Raw genomic sequence first — 15,367 nt, 5'->3', positions numbered from 1 at the left:
CAAAACGATATTCAAATGCTCTTCCGCGCCACGTGCATAGCCCGGCCGGGCACTCCCGGCCAGGCGAGCGCTTAACGAGCGTCTACTTACGGGTTGGGTGACACTTTCGGCACCACAGCAAAGACGCCGTAAATCTGGTCTCCACTCGTGGGCAGCGTATATTTCATAGCGTATCGTCCGCTTGAAAGACTGAAGGTTAACACGTTGGCAAGTCTATTTAGCTTAGGATATTCTGATTTATTTCTTCAGCGATTCCACGCGGTCACTCTGCAGTGTGGAAAGCTACAACTTTCCAAACCGCAGGCTAAGGATGCAGGTGTCGCGGTTACCTGGCGCGCACATCAGAGTACTGGTGTTAAAGATTTCCGTGGGTGCACACTCGGAGACGACCCCAGATCCGGACAGACAGAGTATGTACATGTAGCAGACGCCTGGGTACTCGAGCACGCCGACGGTTATTCCTGCGCAAACCTCGTTCGGATCGATGGTTGTCGTAGGCTCGGCTGTGGTTGTTGTTGTTGGCTCGGCTGTTGTTGTTGTTGTTGTTGGCTCAGCTGTAGTTGTTGTAGGCTCGGCTGTACTCGTTGTTGGCTCAGCAGTAGTCGTTGTCAGCTCAATTGTAATTGTTGTTGGCTCAGCAGTTGTTGTCGTGGGCTCAGCGGTAATTGTTGTTGGCTCAACAGTTGTTGTCGTAGGCTCAGCGGTAATTGTTGTTAGCTCGATGGTAATTGTTGTTAGCTCAGCAGTTGTTGTCGTAGGCTCAGCTGTAGCCGATGTGGACTCAGTTACAATTGTTGTTAGCTCAGCAGTACTTGTCGTGAGCTGAGTTGTGTCCGTTGTGGCCTCAGTCGTAGTGATTGGCGCAGCTGTGGTGGTACTGGGTATGATGGCCGTTGTTGTTTCTATTCCCGGTGAACACGTCCCCACGACACATTGTCGGCTGTTCGGTTCAAAGTACTCATCCTCCGCGCAACGCCTCAAATGTGGGAATCCAGCTGCACACTCGTAGAAAGACGTGCAATCCCTGTGATTTTCGAGAAGCTCCGTGAAGTTGGAAGCGCATTCAACTCCTGGCACGCGACACCCGGAGTACTGGGGATAGGTACAGGTCTTCGTAACCATATCAAAATAGAGATTACTTTCGCACATGAACAACCGTGGTTCGCCCTGGAAGCAGAGATAATGCCTGAAAACGATAAAACAGGTTACACAATGACGTTGTTGAACGGGATCACGTGCGATCTTACCGGGCACAGTTTTCTAACCGCGGATCGGGCAGCCATACCGGTTGCAGTGGATCATCGACGGCCGGGCAACTGAATACGCATTCCACGTTCGTGGGAATGTCACACACTCCGAGGCGAGAGTTGAACAGTAGCCCATAGTCACAACTCTGCTCCAACGGGACCAACCCGTAGCAGATAATGTACTGCGTGCAGTTGGTCGGATGAGGTACAATGCTCACATCATTCGGATTGGTGCATAGCTCTTCGAACTGAAATGCGGTTCGCCGTGCAGAACATTCGACTCCGGCCGCGGTGGTACAGCTTTGCGAGGACACTTCAAAGTACTGCCCATCCGGACAAACCAGCTCACGGACGACTCCATCAACGCACTTGGTGTACCGGGCACAAGATGTCGCACTGGGAAGGGCTCCACCGACGCTGGCGAAGGTTTCTTCCGTACAAAGGAGGGTACCGGAGCCAATAGTAATGACTGTGCTGCACAACAGCACCACAATTGACCGAATCATTCTTGAAGCGTGCCTGTCCCAAACTGACGTCTCCCCACAACACTGATCCGCGAGAGACTTCCAATTTTCTACTGGCATCGGCGGCATTTTAATCATTTCTTCAAGCCATCGATGGCGTCACGCTTGATAAGTCGGTTGGGTGCTTGAGCCACCTGTTTGAGGATTTTCTCCACCTAATACAATCACCCGGTCAATACCTAATCACCCGGTTGAAGAGATACCCGGGCAGGGGCCAATCTTATCGGTTGGATTCACTGATCGAAGATATCATTCACGTTGCCTAATCCTTGGACGAGTCCAACGATGCAGTTTGGTGGGGTTCGTTCCCAATATATTTGTTGACTCAGAGATGCAGTTTCATTACAGGGATTCTATGGCACAGAGTCTATTGGAAGCAATTGAATCAAATCAAGTATAAAGTTATTATTAGATCCTAAAAATAATAGAAGAATTCCATCGGCTTCTGAACGATTCTTTGATTTGTTAAGGCCAAAGGTAATTTAGACCAATGTAGTTGTTCTTCAGCTTGCGATAACAGATTGGTGCGTGCATCAGAAGGTTAACTCGATAAGTCTGGCTCCCGCTCGGTTGAGATTATCATTTTTAACGCCGCGCCTCTAATTCCCATTGAACGCAAAACTTACAACATAGTACCATGACACGTTCAAAATAGATAGAGTATTCTACGGCACATATACTTGGCGATAGCGATGATCAGCAGAAACACTTCTAATTCTTCCAGTTCAACATGTTTCCATGTTATGACATTTGTCTCTCGTTGTCGCTTGTCGTTTGACAGTTTGCTTCTATACGAAAGGTAGTAACAAAGACAAGAACAATGGGCATCATGTACCGGTTACCGGCATGATATTCCTCTAAATCGCTTCTATAGAGCCAACTGGGTCTACGCCACCAATTCATCCAGCTGCTTCCGAACCGGGACTATCCACATTATCCAAGGTGACAGTTTTATCAGCAATGCAATGAAGTTTTATTTGACGCCACGTGAAGCGTACAGGTAGTGGCAACTTGTTCGATAAGCTGAGCGTTATTCTGACACAAGAATAAACGAGGACGACGTTGAACGGTGGAGGTACCAAGAGCCATCCAGCCATTGGAAGATTGCAAGTGAACCATGAGTGGGCCAACCCACAAGGCACTTATCAATTCTTCGCGCAGTTTAGACGATAACACCTGGTGCCTGGTGATTGCCTATTACATCACGAATACGGAAATCTGGTCCTACAACCATTGCCATCAGCATTTTACGGCGTACGGCGGACTGGATGTGTGTGCCTCAATTTTTGGTGAATCCCACAAAACGATAAGCTACCGTTCCTCAGATTCGGGATCTAATCTTCCGTACCCCCGTTCATAAAACGGATTTGAGCAGTTCTGGGGGCACCGATGGCCATTGTTTTACGAGTAGCCTTTTTATGAAATTCGCTGTGGGCAATTGCAAAATTCCAATCTCATTCCAATTTCGTTCATCGGTCCATTGTTGCGTGGTAGCCGTGGTTGTTATTAGCATTTCTCCAATTAATCGCCAGTTGTGTGAGTGTGTGTCTAAATAAAACAATATTGCACATTTCAAACAAACCGTTGCTTATTTTTGACGAACTCGGTCTTTCGGCCTCAAAAACTCTATATCTCCCAGAGCCCGACCCCAGCTCGACCGGCCAGCCGGCCAGTCCGAGCGCACCAGACAACTTCATTGCGAGTCAAACATAATTTAATTGATATCTATTCTGATCCGGCCCCGGACGGAATTGAAATTGAAAACGAACCATTTCCGGCAGCCGGCCCTGCCGGCCAGCGGTCTCCTATTGTTGCACTATTATCGTTGCAAATTATACACCCTCCGTCGGTGGCCAAACCGGGCGTCCTGGCTTGGCGTCCCTGTTCCGGCTGGCGATCTTTCGACGAAATGTGTTTTAATTAAATTTCCCCAAAACGCGCGCGGGCGCGGGCACGGTGAGCGATCGCGTGACGAAATAACGGATTTTTATTCATTTTCTCGGCAACCGTTCGTGGTTCGCGATTCGCGTTGGTGCGTTAAATGCAGTTCGGAGAGAGAGAGAACCCGGCGTGTGGGGAGAAAGAAAGCGACGCAACGCGCGAAAGGCCGGAACCGGAAGTACCGCTCTGTACTTCGCGGTGTTCTTTCGCAATCGGGCAACCGGGCAACCACCGGGCACCGGGCACCGCTATCACATCCGCCGACACGGAGGGATTTGATAAATGAATGGTTATAAAATTATAAAACTATCGGTTCAGCACTTTTGTGCCGGCGGCGCCGGCCGCGATGATGATACTGCGCCGTGCTGTGTGGCGCGGCCCAAAAAGGATAGTAGGGGTTGCAGAGTGGGGCAGCTTTCGGCACCGGCGGCGGTAACCCGGCGGTGATAGGTGAGCAAATATCAGCAATGACCATGACGGGCGGGATGCTCCGGTGCGTCATCAAGAGGCTGGCTGAGTGACGGCGCACAATTTTCGGTAACTAGAGCTGCTGTGAGGACCGTGAGGACGTGCCTTGGGCCGTACCATCGTACATTATCTCGCCAAAACCCGACACACAAACCGTACCTTTTCCATCGGCAATTTAATCGAATGTCGAACGTTTCACATCGGAACGTTGATCGGTATCACCGCAAAGGCCGCGGTTTCGAGTAAATGCGCCGATAAAATGTTCGGTAATAACGAGCCCGCAACGGGTTACCGCGATTACACACGATCGCTCTATTGTTTTAGACTTTCGTGACTTATTCGGTTCGGATGGCAGAAAGTGATTGATGAATTGGAGGTGTAACTGCTCGCTCACAGTTTTCGATTCAATGAAGTCATGTTAGTCATTTTGACTTGACTGGATATGACTTGTTATCTAAGGTTCTATTTTATTTTATTTACCTTTTTCATGCTCTTTAGTCTACTTTTCTGGCCTTCAAACCTTTGTACTTTCAGTTGATTTATTCAGTGCGTCTGTGTTTTTCTTCAGTCGCTAAAGAAACCAAATGCAGCGCAGGATGAGGATGAGAAATGGCATAAGTGAGCATCAAAAGGTCGTAGAGCATGTTCATTACTCTGATTCTTTTTCATGTCACTGGATTATCATTCCACCGTCAAGGGGACCTTTGTCATGCTGCTGCTGCTGCTGCTTGATTTCGCCGTTTCTTTCGCTTATTTCCTCAAACGGAGACGAAGACCTTGGTTTTCGGAAAGTCATACAAAAAAGGGCAGAAAAATCAGCGAAGGTCTCAAAATCAGGTCAGCGTGTGTCCAGTGTTTGCCGAAAGCAGCGCAGCCCGCGAACTTCTCGTCGTGTTAGGCTCTTGCTTAGACTTGAGACACGGTCCAAAATAATTTTTTCCCGAGTCAAGCACTGCGCCCGAAGCGAGCGAACCTCAAACGAATCAATGCTGCTGCAAAAACAAAGCGAGGAAACATTTGTGCTCGTATTTGCACGAACCGAAAACGCGGGCTCTTGCCAGCGTCTTCATCTACAGCAGTGAAGGTCTTCCCAATGTTCTTTTGATTTCTATCTCCGGCCTTCGGGGAATGTACGAAAAGAAAAGGTGATAAAGTGCATTCGGCCAACTGACCCACTTGAAACGAGCACATGAAGCGGGAAGGTTGAAAACTCCAAGCACTTCATCGTTGAAATTAAAAGTTGAGCTCAAGTTTACTTTTAATTATCCAAATGCATCGAACAAAGACACGTCGGCCAAAGTATAAAAAAGTTGTTTGAACCGGACTTGAAAATAACTCCAACAGATTGAGCTGAAAGTTTTGCTTCACCTTCAGATTATACACATAGCGCTGCTAATAGGCTAAAATCATTTCTGAATGCTGTCAAAATAACTGAAGTGGTCAGATGAACGAAATGACACTTGAAATTAATGGTCTGAATTTTATTCACTACAGAGATGGATTCGCGAAACGTCAAAGATAACAATTTTAAGGTGTTTAAGCCAACAATTAGCATTATAATTATCCAGTTTTAGACCAATTTTTCAATCGTTATCTACCGTTTCTATGGAGGTTTCTAGTTTTCACCGTTTGAAATCTATTGCATCCATCGTGGACATTCATTTTTTTCGAAGAACTTGACTCTTCTCATTTTGGTTATTATTAGGAAGTGAACTCGACTACGCTCAAATATTCTAATTATTTACGACTTTTCAATGACGAACATTATAACTTTAAAATATCCAAATACACACCAATTCAGCTAGACTAAAGTCACCGACGTCCGCTAATGCGGTATGCGCGACAATAGCTTACCCAACGTGATCGCCAAACAAACGGACTGATCAAACGTTAACAGACTCTTTTTTGGACCTCCCCATCCTTTATCTCCGTAACGTGGCGATGTGTCACTCAACATATGGATTTGGTCTGGAGAGCATAAAACGAATTGTACAACACCCTGCAAAAGCCCTGCATAAGGGCTGAATTCGGATCAATGCCCGGACGCAGCAATAAAACGAGCACATATTTGCGGACAATCAGAGCGCCGAAGGTAAAAAATACCTCCCGAGCACACACCCACACACGGGCGTGTAATCAAAGGACATGCAAAGCCCAGCATGGCTTAATGGCACTAAAGGATCGGTCGCCGACATATGATGCGACTGCACCGCGAACCAGTCATCCTGCTGCCCAGGACTCCGGACCGGACCCAGCCCGGACAGACGCAGGAGTCAGAGAAGCAAAGTAAAGCAAAAAAAATGGCGAAATAACCGTCTATCGATTTCAATTCAATTAAGTTAATCAAGTTATTTCCACTTCGATAAAATTCAATCCCGAACCACTTCTATCGGCATTGATTTCCATCCTCGACGCCGTCGTCGTCGGTTTGACTCCGGGATGCACTTGGAATGCAATGCCCAGCGCTCTGCACCGGATGGCAATTATGGATCCAACGAGACAGAGAGAGGTAGAGACAGAGAAAAAAGGTGAGAAGGAGAGGAAAGGGTAGCAGTAAAAAAGCCCAGGACTCGCGTTGTCCACCATCCCGCAGTGTGTGGCGGGCGCCGAGGACTCGTCGGACCCGGACCAGTCCGACAGAGCCGACAGCCCCGGGCCGGTTGACAGCCCGATTGACGTTTCTCGTCGATAAATGATGGACGTGATGATCACTCGGTCAAAGGGTGGAAAATCCTTCACCCGCCTCGAGGGCTGGGTTGGAGGGCGGGGAACAGCCGAAACAGATTGGCGCAATAATAGGGCGCGCGCGAGTCGTGTGGGTCAAGACGACTCGCTGTCGAAACGCTGTCCGTTGATTTTCCTCTCCAAAAACGAAGCCCGCGGGCGAAGGTTTACTCAGGCAGCGAGCGGAAAAAACGGACCTCTGCACCCAAATCAAACACATTCGTGCGTCCCCGTCCATTCCGAGACAGGAACGGTCCTTCGGCGGTCCGGGAGCCTGCTCTATGGGCCGGCTTCCACAATGACGTCGGTCGTTTTGAAGCCATTTTACATCATGAATATTAATTAGTTTAACGAGCAACTACCGCACACCGCACACACATACAGAGAGACACACTATCTCACCGGCGAGTCCTGTGGAGTGCAGTCCTGGACACACGGATGGGTGGAGGATCGTCTCGGTCCGGGGTGGCCGTCGTGATTGCTGCTGATGCCACGGTACACACGGCCACGGTCCATCATCCCACGGGAGTTGTCCTCCCGGGCTCGGTCCTCGGTCAGCGCCAGGGTGTTGTTCGTCAAACACGGCCATCAGTGACGGTGACTGATGGCAGATACACATTGCACTGATTGTGAATCGAATGGACGGCTGATGACTGCGAACAGCTCGCGAACGCTTTCTGGTACGCCGCTCCTGGAAAGTTGGTTTTGGTTTAGCATAAATTTAAAAGCGTCAAACCGCGTTCGATGATGCCAAAGCCAAAGTGTTGCAGTTGCTGACGGTTGTTACTGTTGAAAGTTTCCTCTTTTTTGGTCATTTTTGTTGCAGAAACATTGTACAATAAATTTTTCATAGTACGATCAATTTTTTTATAATTAAAGAATCTAACCAAAATAAAATGCAAGAAAATGAACAATAAATAAATTAGAATCTTAAAAGAAGTTTACAGGGCAAAAAGATGTGAGCTATAAAAAAAATTACATCGCATCACTAAGTTCTAAATAACGCTTGAACATTTTTAAGAGAAGTTGGAGAAAGAGATAGTTAATATAATTTAATGAAAGGACTTTTTGGGAAAGGAAGTAGGAAAAACATTTTAAAACATGATGAAACAATTTCGTTCAAATTGGTTTATTGTTTTTGAACCTTATCTTGTATTGATTCAGGAGTGCAACAAATTAACCATATTGAAACGTAACTGGCACTACCAAACATGTGTCTACAAATTTGTGTTTTAATGTTTTCCTGACGAAACTAGAAACAGACCAATCAAGTTCGAGATGTATTACATAAAGCACCTAATTCACCAAGAAAAATAATCTTTCGCTTGTCGAATGCTTGTCCACTCGGAGAGGCACTCAGAAACGCTTCTACGCGCCTGCAGCCTCGATCATTGATGCCTTTAGTACGAAACCCACTTGACCTGAAACAAAGGAAAATTAAAAGGAACCAATGGAAGAAATATTCAAAAAAGGGAAAGAGAGAAAGAACAAGTAACAAAAAAAACCATGGAACTTTGCGCCAGAGGTTCGCACGTCCCAAAACGCCCCGAAGGCAAACAATCAAACTTTGTCGAAAGATTAATTGATTTCCCTTTGTGTGTATGTGTGTGTGTGTGGGGGGGGGGGCACCCGCTCGAATGGACGAACCACTCGAAGGATTTTCGATTTTCGCACCCAAGGAAAGGAAAAGCCAGCCTCTTTTCATTCGATCACTTCCGATTGGTGCGATTCGATTCGATTGTGCGTTTCTTTCGCTTTCGTCAGTTCCATTTTTCCCAGTTTGGGGTCCTGCTTTGTTTGAAGGGCGCTTTGAAGCCCATTAGCGAGCCCGTCCATTAATTTCCAGCCCAAATACCAGCCTTACGTAAAAGCTCGTGCTTCAGAAATCGTTATTGTGCTGGACTGCACAATGAAGGACCCTTGGGAACGAGGTTCGAGGTTCGAGTGAAGCGCACCCTTCGAACTTGTTAAGAGGTGTCCGTTTAAGTGTTTTAAAATATTTTTCACCCATTGTGGCATTCTGCGCTTGTTCCTCAGTCCTTTGACCCGCGGAAGGTCTTGCAAACCTCTGCAAAAAAAGTTTCTGTATGCTGCGAATTTGTGAAGTAATGATTGTTTTTTGAAATTTTTCATTAAACTTAACATGATGTGTCTGCTATAAAATATTATTATTTTCCCTGAACCGCGTTTATCTAATATTAGGAAGGTAGAGAAACCGACAACACATATCGTCGCATTAGGGATTTCCCGTGCGGTGTTGTTCACGGTTCCGTGAAAATCCAAGATCTAACCTAGCCGCGGTGGTCTGGCCGTGGTTGTTTGAGCGTTCGAAATTTTCCCCATGCATGACACGGCCACGATGCACAATTCATCTTTCCGTAGAGAGCATCACCTATGCGCCCGCACGAGCATAAACGTGCGGTCGCTCGAGCAGCAACGGCCGGAGGCAACGCAAGCCGCACGGGAAGGTGGTGCCGTTCGCAACCGCAAACCTCCGTGGGGCACGGTCAAGCAGATACACGCCGGAAACCGTGGTCGTTTCCGCGAAAAACCGCAAAACACAAAACACCTTCAACCGGCGAACACGATGAGCTGATGTTAATGCCGTGGCCTAAGCCATGCTTCGTGCTCCGAATCTTCCGTAATCCGTAATTGAATTCAAAGAAACATTTTTCATTTAACGTCCAGGGCGGACATTCTGTGGTTTGCATATTAAAGTCGCTGCATGATTAATGGTGCTGTAATTTGAATACATAAACGATGTTGTGATCGTCCGACGCAAATTTAAGCCGCACCTTCATATTTTATCGCCATTCAAACACGTAGAAATGTTTAAAAGAAGAAATAAAGCAGTTGTATTAGCATGTATGCGGTGCTGCTTTTATGTATACAGTATTTTCTATTGGACATAGCATCAAACGAAGTTGGTTAAACCTTGTAACAGATCAACAACACTGTAATTTACCCATCAAGTTACAGTCTTATTGCACGTTACAAATGTTGCACTAAGCCATAAAAAGCGGAATTCCTTTCTTTCCAGAGACGTTATACCAATTATTTTGTTAACAAAGAACCTGCAAATTAATATAGTGTAAATGCATAAAAGCGCTACCAAAGGACTAGAGAAAAAGAAGAAAAGTATCAGTGATTTCGAACCAGAAGTTGACTAAAAACATACCTCACAAAGAACGAACGCACAACCACTATGTTCTCTCTTTATAGTGTTCGTTATTAATCTATCACAGCGTATGTTAATGCGTTCTGTCAACATACCGTCACTCGGCACGTCACGGCATGATCACTACATCGGAACGGTAGCAATTAGACGAGTTTCACAATCAGACGAACGAATAAACATCAACAGTGAAAGCCAACTCACCACCAATTAGACAGAGTGACATCGTCACCGGGCGGTTTCGTCACAGCCGGACAATAAATTTGCTCTTTCGACATTTATCCAACATTCTCTTTATTTCGAACCCAACTCGACCAAAAGAAAAACGCGAACCCTGGTAAAAGCAAATTCCACTGATTTATGCTACAGCCATTACTCTTGTGGCGAGCCACTGGTCATCGCCATCGCCTACGGAGCCAAAGCAACTGAAATCTGAGATTTATTTCCTTTCCGTTGGAATGTCCTTGCTCGAGTGCAAAATTTCTGCCTAGCACACGGACGCCCGGAGATAGCGCAGCGCCCCAGATGCTGTCGTTCTAAACTCACCGGTAGCGCCAAAAAAGGGTGGAAAAAGTGAAATCAATACATTATGAGCAGATCGGTGTACCTCCAAGACCGTCCCTGCGGCTCCCGCCTGACCGACCGGAATCAAACAACTACGAGACGAGAAACATCGTGCACATCTAAACGTTGGAGGCCCGCCCGAGGACACCGTCTTCTCGGTTGGCAGCCACCATTCGCTTAAAGTGTTTGCTTTGGCTCACACCGCCGAAGATGTCGTGGCCGGGCCTTTTGGGAGGATTTAGCTTTTTTTTTCTAGCTATCCCGGCCCAAAAAGGACATCCTTTTCGCAAGGATTACTGTTTGGCCAGCGAATGCGATACCTGGGCGTTGATGCTGGGGACCTATCGATTGCACCGAGGCAATCGAGCACTTTGAGGGTTTCGGTGACGAATAAGACGAAGTCCTTTTCCTTTTTCGACGTTGAAGGTAGCCGGGGATACTTATAAGCGGATCGCGCCTGATAGTCGACGTTCTGTGCTCTCGTCTCTTTCAGATCCAGTGTTTGGAAGTGGTTTAAGGTGCACGTGACCGATTCATAATTCGTCGAGTGTAAGGATAATACGACTCCACTTTCGTTCAACATTCAGCATCGGACGGGCATGAGGCAGTGATCAACGTAAAATAAGGTAAATAAGAGTTATTTAATTATCAGAAAACAAAAACCCACACTTGAACACCGAGCAATGAAGATGCCACTCGCATGCCGTTAGCTTAGTGATTATGGCCTAAGCCTGCCAGAAGGCAGACAGTTCCCAGATTAAATTAAACACATTCAAATCAATTCGCATAATTTTCACAATTAGATCCATTATAGTGATTGCAAACCCACACTACAGCGCGTTTTCACGGCTGTGATTGAGTCATAGGCTAATGCTGCTCCTGGCGGCGCACTTCGAAGGTGTGCGCAAAAGGGCGGGCCGATGCACCGGCTACCTGCAAATGAATATCCGAATAAACTTCCATAAATCAGATAGCTCATTCAGCGGCTGCCGCCTCTCGTGATAGCATCGGGATCCCCATTCATCTTTCGCCTCGCCGGCACACAAAAAAAGGCCGAAGCCGCACATTAGGGATACGCTCCTGATACGCGCAACGGCCTACGCAGCCCAGCTCGGCTTCAGTCCGGTGCGTGCTGGAAGTTGATTAATTAATTTTCCAATCATCATGCTGCGGCTGGCTGCTGGGTGGCCTCGGCCCCTGTGTGTGTGTGTGCGACTTATCCAGTCTAGCACCAGTTTATTTGGGTGTAATAATGTGCGGCTGTTGGCTCCAGTCTCTGACTCCGGGCTTGGCAGCTTGGCCAGTGTCGGTGCTCTTCATTTAACACCATTCACGGGCGATGGCTAGTGCCTAGTCGCGTCGATCAGAGATAGAAGCTACTGTCTGGACCGGTGGATAAAGCACCGTACCTAGGCACCCTAGGCCTCGTGGTTTGCAGCGCATAAAGATACGGGCTACTCCAACAAGTGGAAGCATTTCAGGGGTTTCCGGAATTTCCACAATGATTAACTTCTTCCAATGGACCACCTTTTAACGGCTCTCGGTGTACCCCGTCGATGCTGTATGTTGCGTTTACCGCAAATCCTTCATCAAATTCGATGTTTTTACGAAAACACCTTCCTAAGCTCAAAGGCTTTCGTGAAAGCTGTGTTGCATTCAATGTTAGTTGCAGCCGAAACTAAATGGAATGAATTGAGGGAATTTTCAGTAACTCCTACTCAATCCTTTTCGAGAACCCCTTTCGGAGAGTGCTTCCGGTGGAGTAGATCTTAGCTGATCTCGTTGTAAGTAATTACAAAAGCTAATCGAGAGTTTTCTTTTGTTCTTTTCACCGAGATGTGTGGTTAAAATTGAACTAAACTATCCCGTTTTTGCCTGAAAACTGTTCACCAACTGTTCTGACCGATGTGTAATCTGTAAATGAGAACGTAAAACAATAAACATACAAACGTTTGCTACTTTTAAATAAAAGTGGAATTATATATAATCTTAATAAGTTGATGATGATGATGATGATGTAGCTATTTAATAAGTCTAAGGTATCAAAGTGTTTGAAATGAAAATGTTTTGAATCAAATCTATCAATTATATGTTATGCCACGTAGCATTGAGTCATTTTATCCTACTATATAATAACAAACATAATTTTACAACTAGTTAAGTTTAAATCATTTGAAGCTTATTAACTTAGCTGTATCATAATAAGTTCAACGGAATGCACAGCATTGCTCTGCTCTTTTTCTACTATATATGCTATGTATTATCATTTGCTGCCTTTGTGTTATCACTGTCAGTCACTTAGGCGCACTATTAAAATGTTGAATCTGAAAGAACATTATGCATACATGCGAATTGAAGATCGGAATTTTAACGCTCATAATGAGATACAATTACACTCCGTGCTGATGCAGGACTTCTTTCAATTTAAACGATAACTTCTACACTGGACCAACCGGCATTAAATTTTCTCGCCCCATTGCGCCCTGCATCTCATTAACATGTTTGGATGTGTTTAAATAACGCAGATCGCATCTCGGCCTTGTGCGTTCTCCCTTCGATGTTCCATTGTGCGCTCGAAGAATGGCCAGGCTAAGCCCCGTGCCGTGCTTTGTGTGTCGCTAATGGTTATTACAATCGATGTCATAATATTTGCATTCATGCTTGTTTTATTTCTTAACGACGATATTCATTTTGCATGTATCCTTTTCGAACAAGCAAAAAAAAGAAGAATATATATTCCATCCCGCCCCGATTCGTGAGGACGAAACAGGACACCCTCGTTGGGTGAAGCACAGCCCCGTCCGCAACACGAAAAGGGTTGATTTTAAATTTTGCCTCGCCAGCCGCAATCGGCGGCGGACCCTCTTGCTGCGAACGAAAATCCGTGGCAACCGTGGAATCGTCTGGTGGACGATGGCACACCGAGTGAAAAGCACCGCAGGAGGTTCATATTTTAATAAACATTCCGGGCAACATAAACTCCCAAGCCCACCGCACTTTCCAGGCCGCGTTCCGGCTTCCGGCACACTACAGGCGCACCCGGATGCGCCTCGAGTCGCCTAGCCAGCGATGCGAAAAATGCTGGCCTCCGGACTCCCGCCCGGCCAACCAGCGGACCATCCGTATTCACGAGCCGATCCTCGAAAAGGGTGTTCAAGCGCCGTGGGGGGGGTTGTTTGGAAACCGGGCGACAACAAACCCATGCATGTTGTTTGGAAACCAATAAGGATGCCATTATATGGCGCGCTTCGAGGCTTGGTCCGAGCTGCTCGTTGGAAAATCACAACGAACCGTTCTCGGGGGTAGCCCCGTTTTTCTTGGGAACAGGATCTTTAACCGAACATCGATTCAATGGAATGACGTGTAGCCGTATAGTGCTGCACCACCATTGGCCCACACGTGGGCCGCAACATTACTGATGTCCTTGAACTTTGCAACCCTGCTCGGGGTTTGGGAGCTTAACGTAGACGCAAAAATTGAAAGCATCCATGCTGGGTGGGAAATGTCCGTCCTTAATCATGGATCACCCCCCCTCGACAACGGTATGTTAAATTGGGATTTTAATTGGTGCCGGAGTTGGTGTATGAAAATTAACTTCTTACTGGTGGTCCATACGGCTAAGGTCAAATATTGTGTTAAACTGAAACAACTGAAAACATCATAAATACGGTGCAGCTTAAAAAAACTCGATATCTAAAATTTCTCCATATCTAAAAATAATTTAATGAATTCAATTCAATTCGACTCACAAATTAACAAGCAAAACTTCAACAATAACAAACAAATTTATCAACAATACTGACACTATGCTTTGTAACTCAACTTCCAAATGCACGAGCATCTCATTTGTGACACACAATCATCCAGAGAAGCGGCCCGGGAGTGCCAAACTGTAAATCTGCATCATTGCAATCGCCTCCGGTCAACATCAATCAGCCATATCTTTGTGAATCCGTTGTAGCAGTTTACAACCTAATTCACTGTGCCAATTGCCCGGGTAGCCAATGAACATAAAGGGCTAGAGTAAAGCACCGGCTTTGAGGTTTTCCATTTTCCGTACCCATTTTCCCCAGAGCTGCGAACCCGGTGGAAAGTGGTTTTGATCGACGGCAATCATCCACTCGTCGCTCGGCTCGGTCAGACACATTTTTATGCGCGCCAATGTTTCGCGTCGATGGGCTACGATGTGAATCGGACGAACCCATCGTTGCTACCTTTGTTGAGCTCGAGTGGCCCAACAAAGTGCCGTGTCGTTGAGTTTTAATTTCTATTGGTTTGGCTTGGCTATTAGGCCCTTATTCACCAACGACGACGACGACGACGGTGGCAACGCTGGCAATTAGAAGGGTCCTGTGACGGTCGGATCGAACACCCCGGGTCCGTTCATTATAACCCGACGTGTGCGTTTGTAAAGCTATCCGACGTCCGAAGGTCAGCTTTGTCTAACAGTCAACAAACGCTTCGCTTCAGCAGACAGATCGGTTGGCTGGCAGATTTTTGCTGCTGCACAACGGATCGACAAACGGGTGGACTCGGTTTATTCACACCACCCACCACCCGGGAGAGCCGGGGATTTTTCCTCTGTTTTCCACTGATCCCGGACGCGCACGCACGCCTTCTGTAATTGGTTTTCCAATCTGGAAATTGATTAAATGTAAACATTTTCAAATGATTAACAAGGATTGTGCGGCGAACCGGAAAGGAAAGAACTCCCATGAGCGGAA

General features: G+C 46.6%; 1 protein-coding gene across 1 annotated transcript; it reads right to left on the bottom strand.

Annotated features, from left to right (window-relative positions):
• Positions 1-282: 282 nt before the first annotated feature.
• LOC128278736 (uncharacterized) lies at positions 283-1,753 on the bottom strand. Its single transcript, XM_053017465.1, has 3 exons — positions 1,248-1,753; positions 582-1,186; positions 283-503 (listed from the first exon to the last, which is right to left on the bottom strand). Exons 1-3 carry the CDS (start codon positions 1,751-1,753, stop codon positions 283-285), a joined length of 1,332 nt encoding a protein of 443 aa, XP_052873425.1.
• Positions 1,754-15,367: the final 13,614 nt, after the last annotated feature.

Source organism: Anopheles cruzii, chromosome 2 (genome assembly GCF_943734635.1).
Source record: "Anopheles cruzii chromosome 2, idAnoCruzAS_RS32_06, whole genome shotgun sequence".
Classification (NCBI taxonomy): Eukaryota; Metazoa; Arthropoda; class Insecta; order Diptera; family Culicidae; genus Anopheles; species Anopheles cruzii.
This window is presented reverse-complemented; position numbering and strand designations above follow the sequence as displayed.

What these genes read in the sequence shown, in the direction of transcription:
- LOC128278736 (XM_053017465.1), bottom strand. Translation starts at nt 1,753, where the DNA reads ATGATTCGGTCAATTGTGGTGCTGTTGTGCAGCACAGTCATTACTATT. An exon ending in CGGTTAGAAAACTGTGCCCG is followed by an intron (nt 1,187 to 1,247) that starts GTAAGATCGCAC and finishes TATCGTTTTCAG; the next exon opens with GCATTATCTCTGCTTCCAGG. An exon ending in TACTGCTGAGCCAACAACGA is followed by an intron (nt 504 to 581) that starts GTACAGCCGAGC and finishes CAACAACCACAG; the next exon opens with CCGAGCCTACGACAACCATC.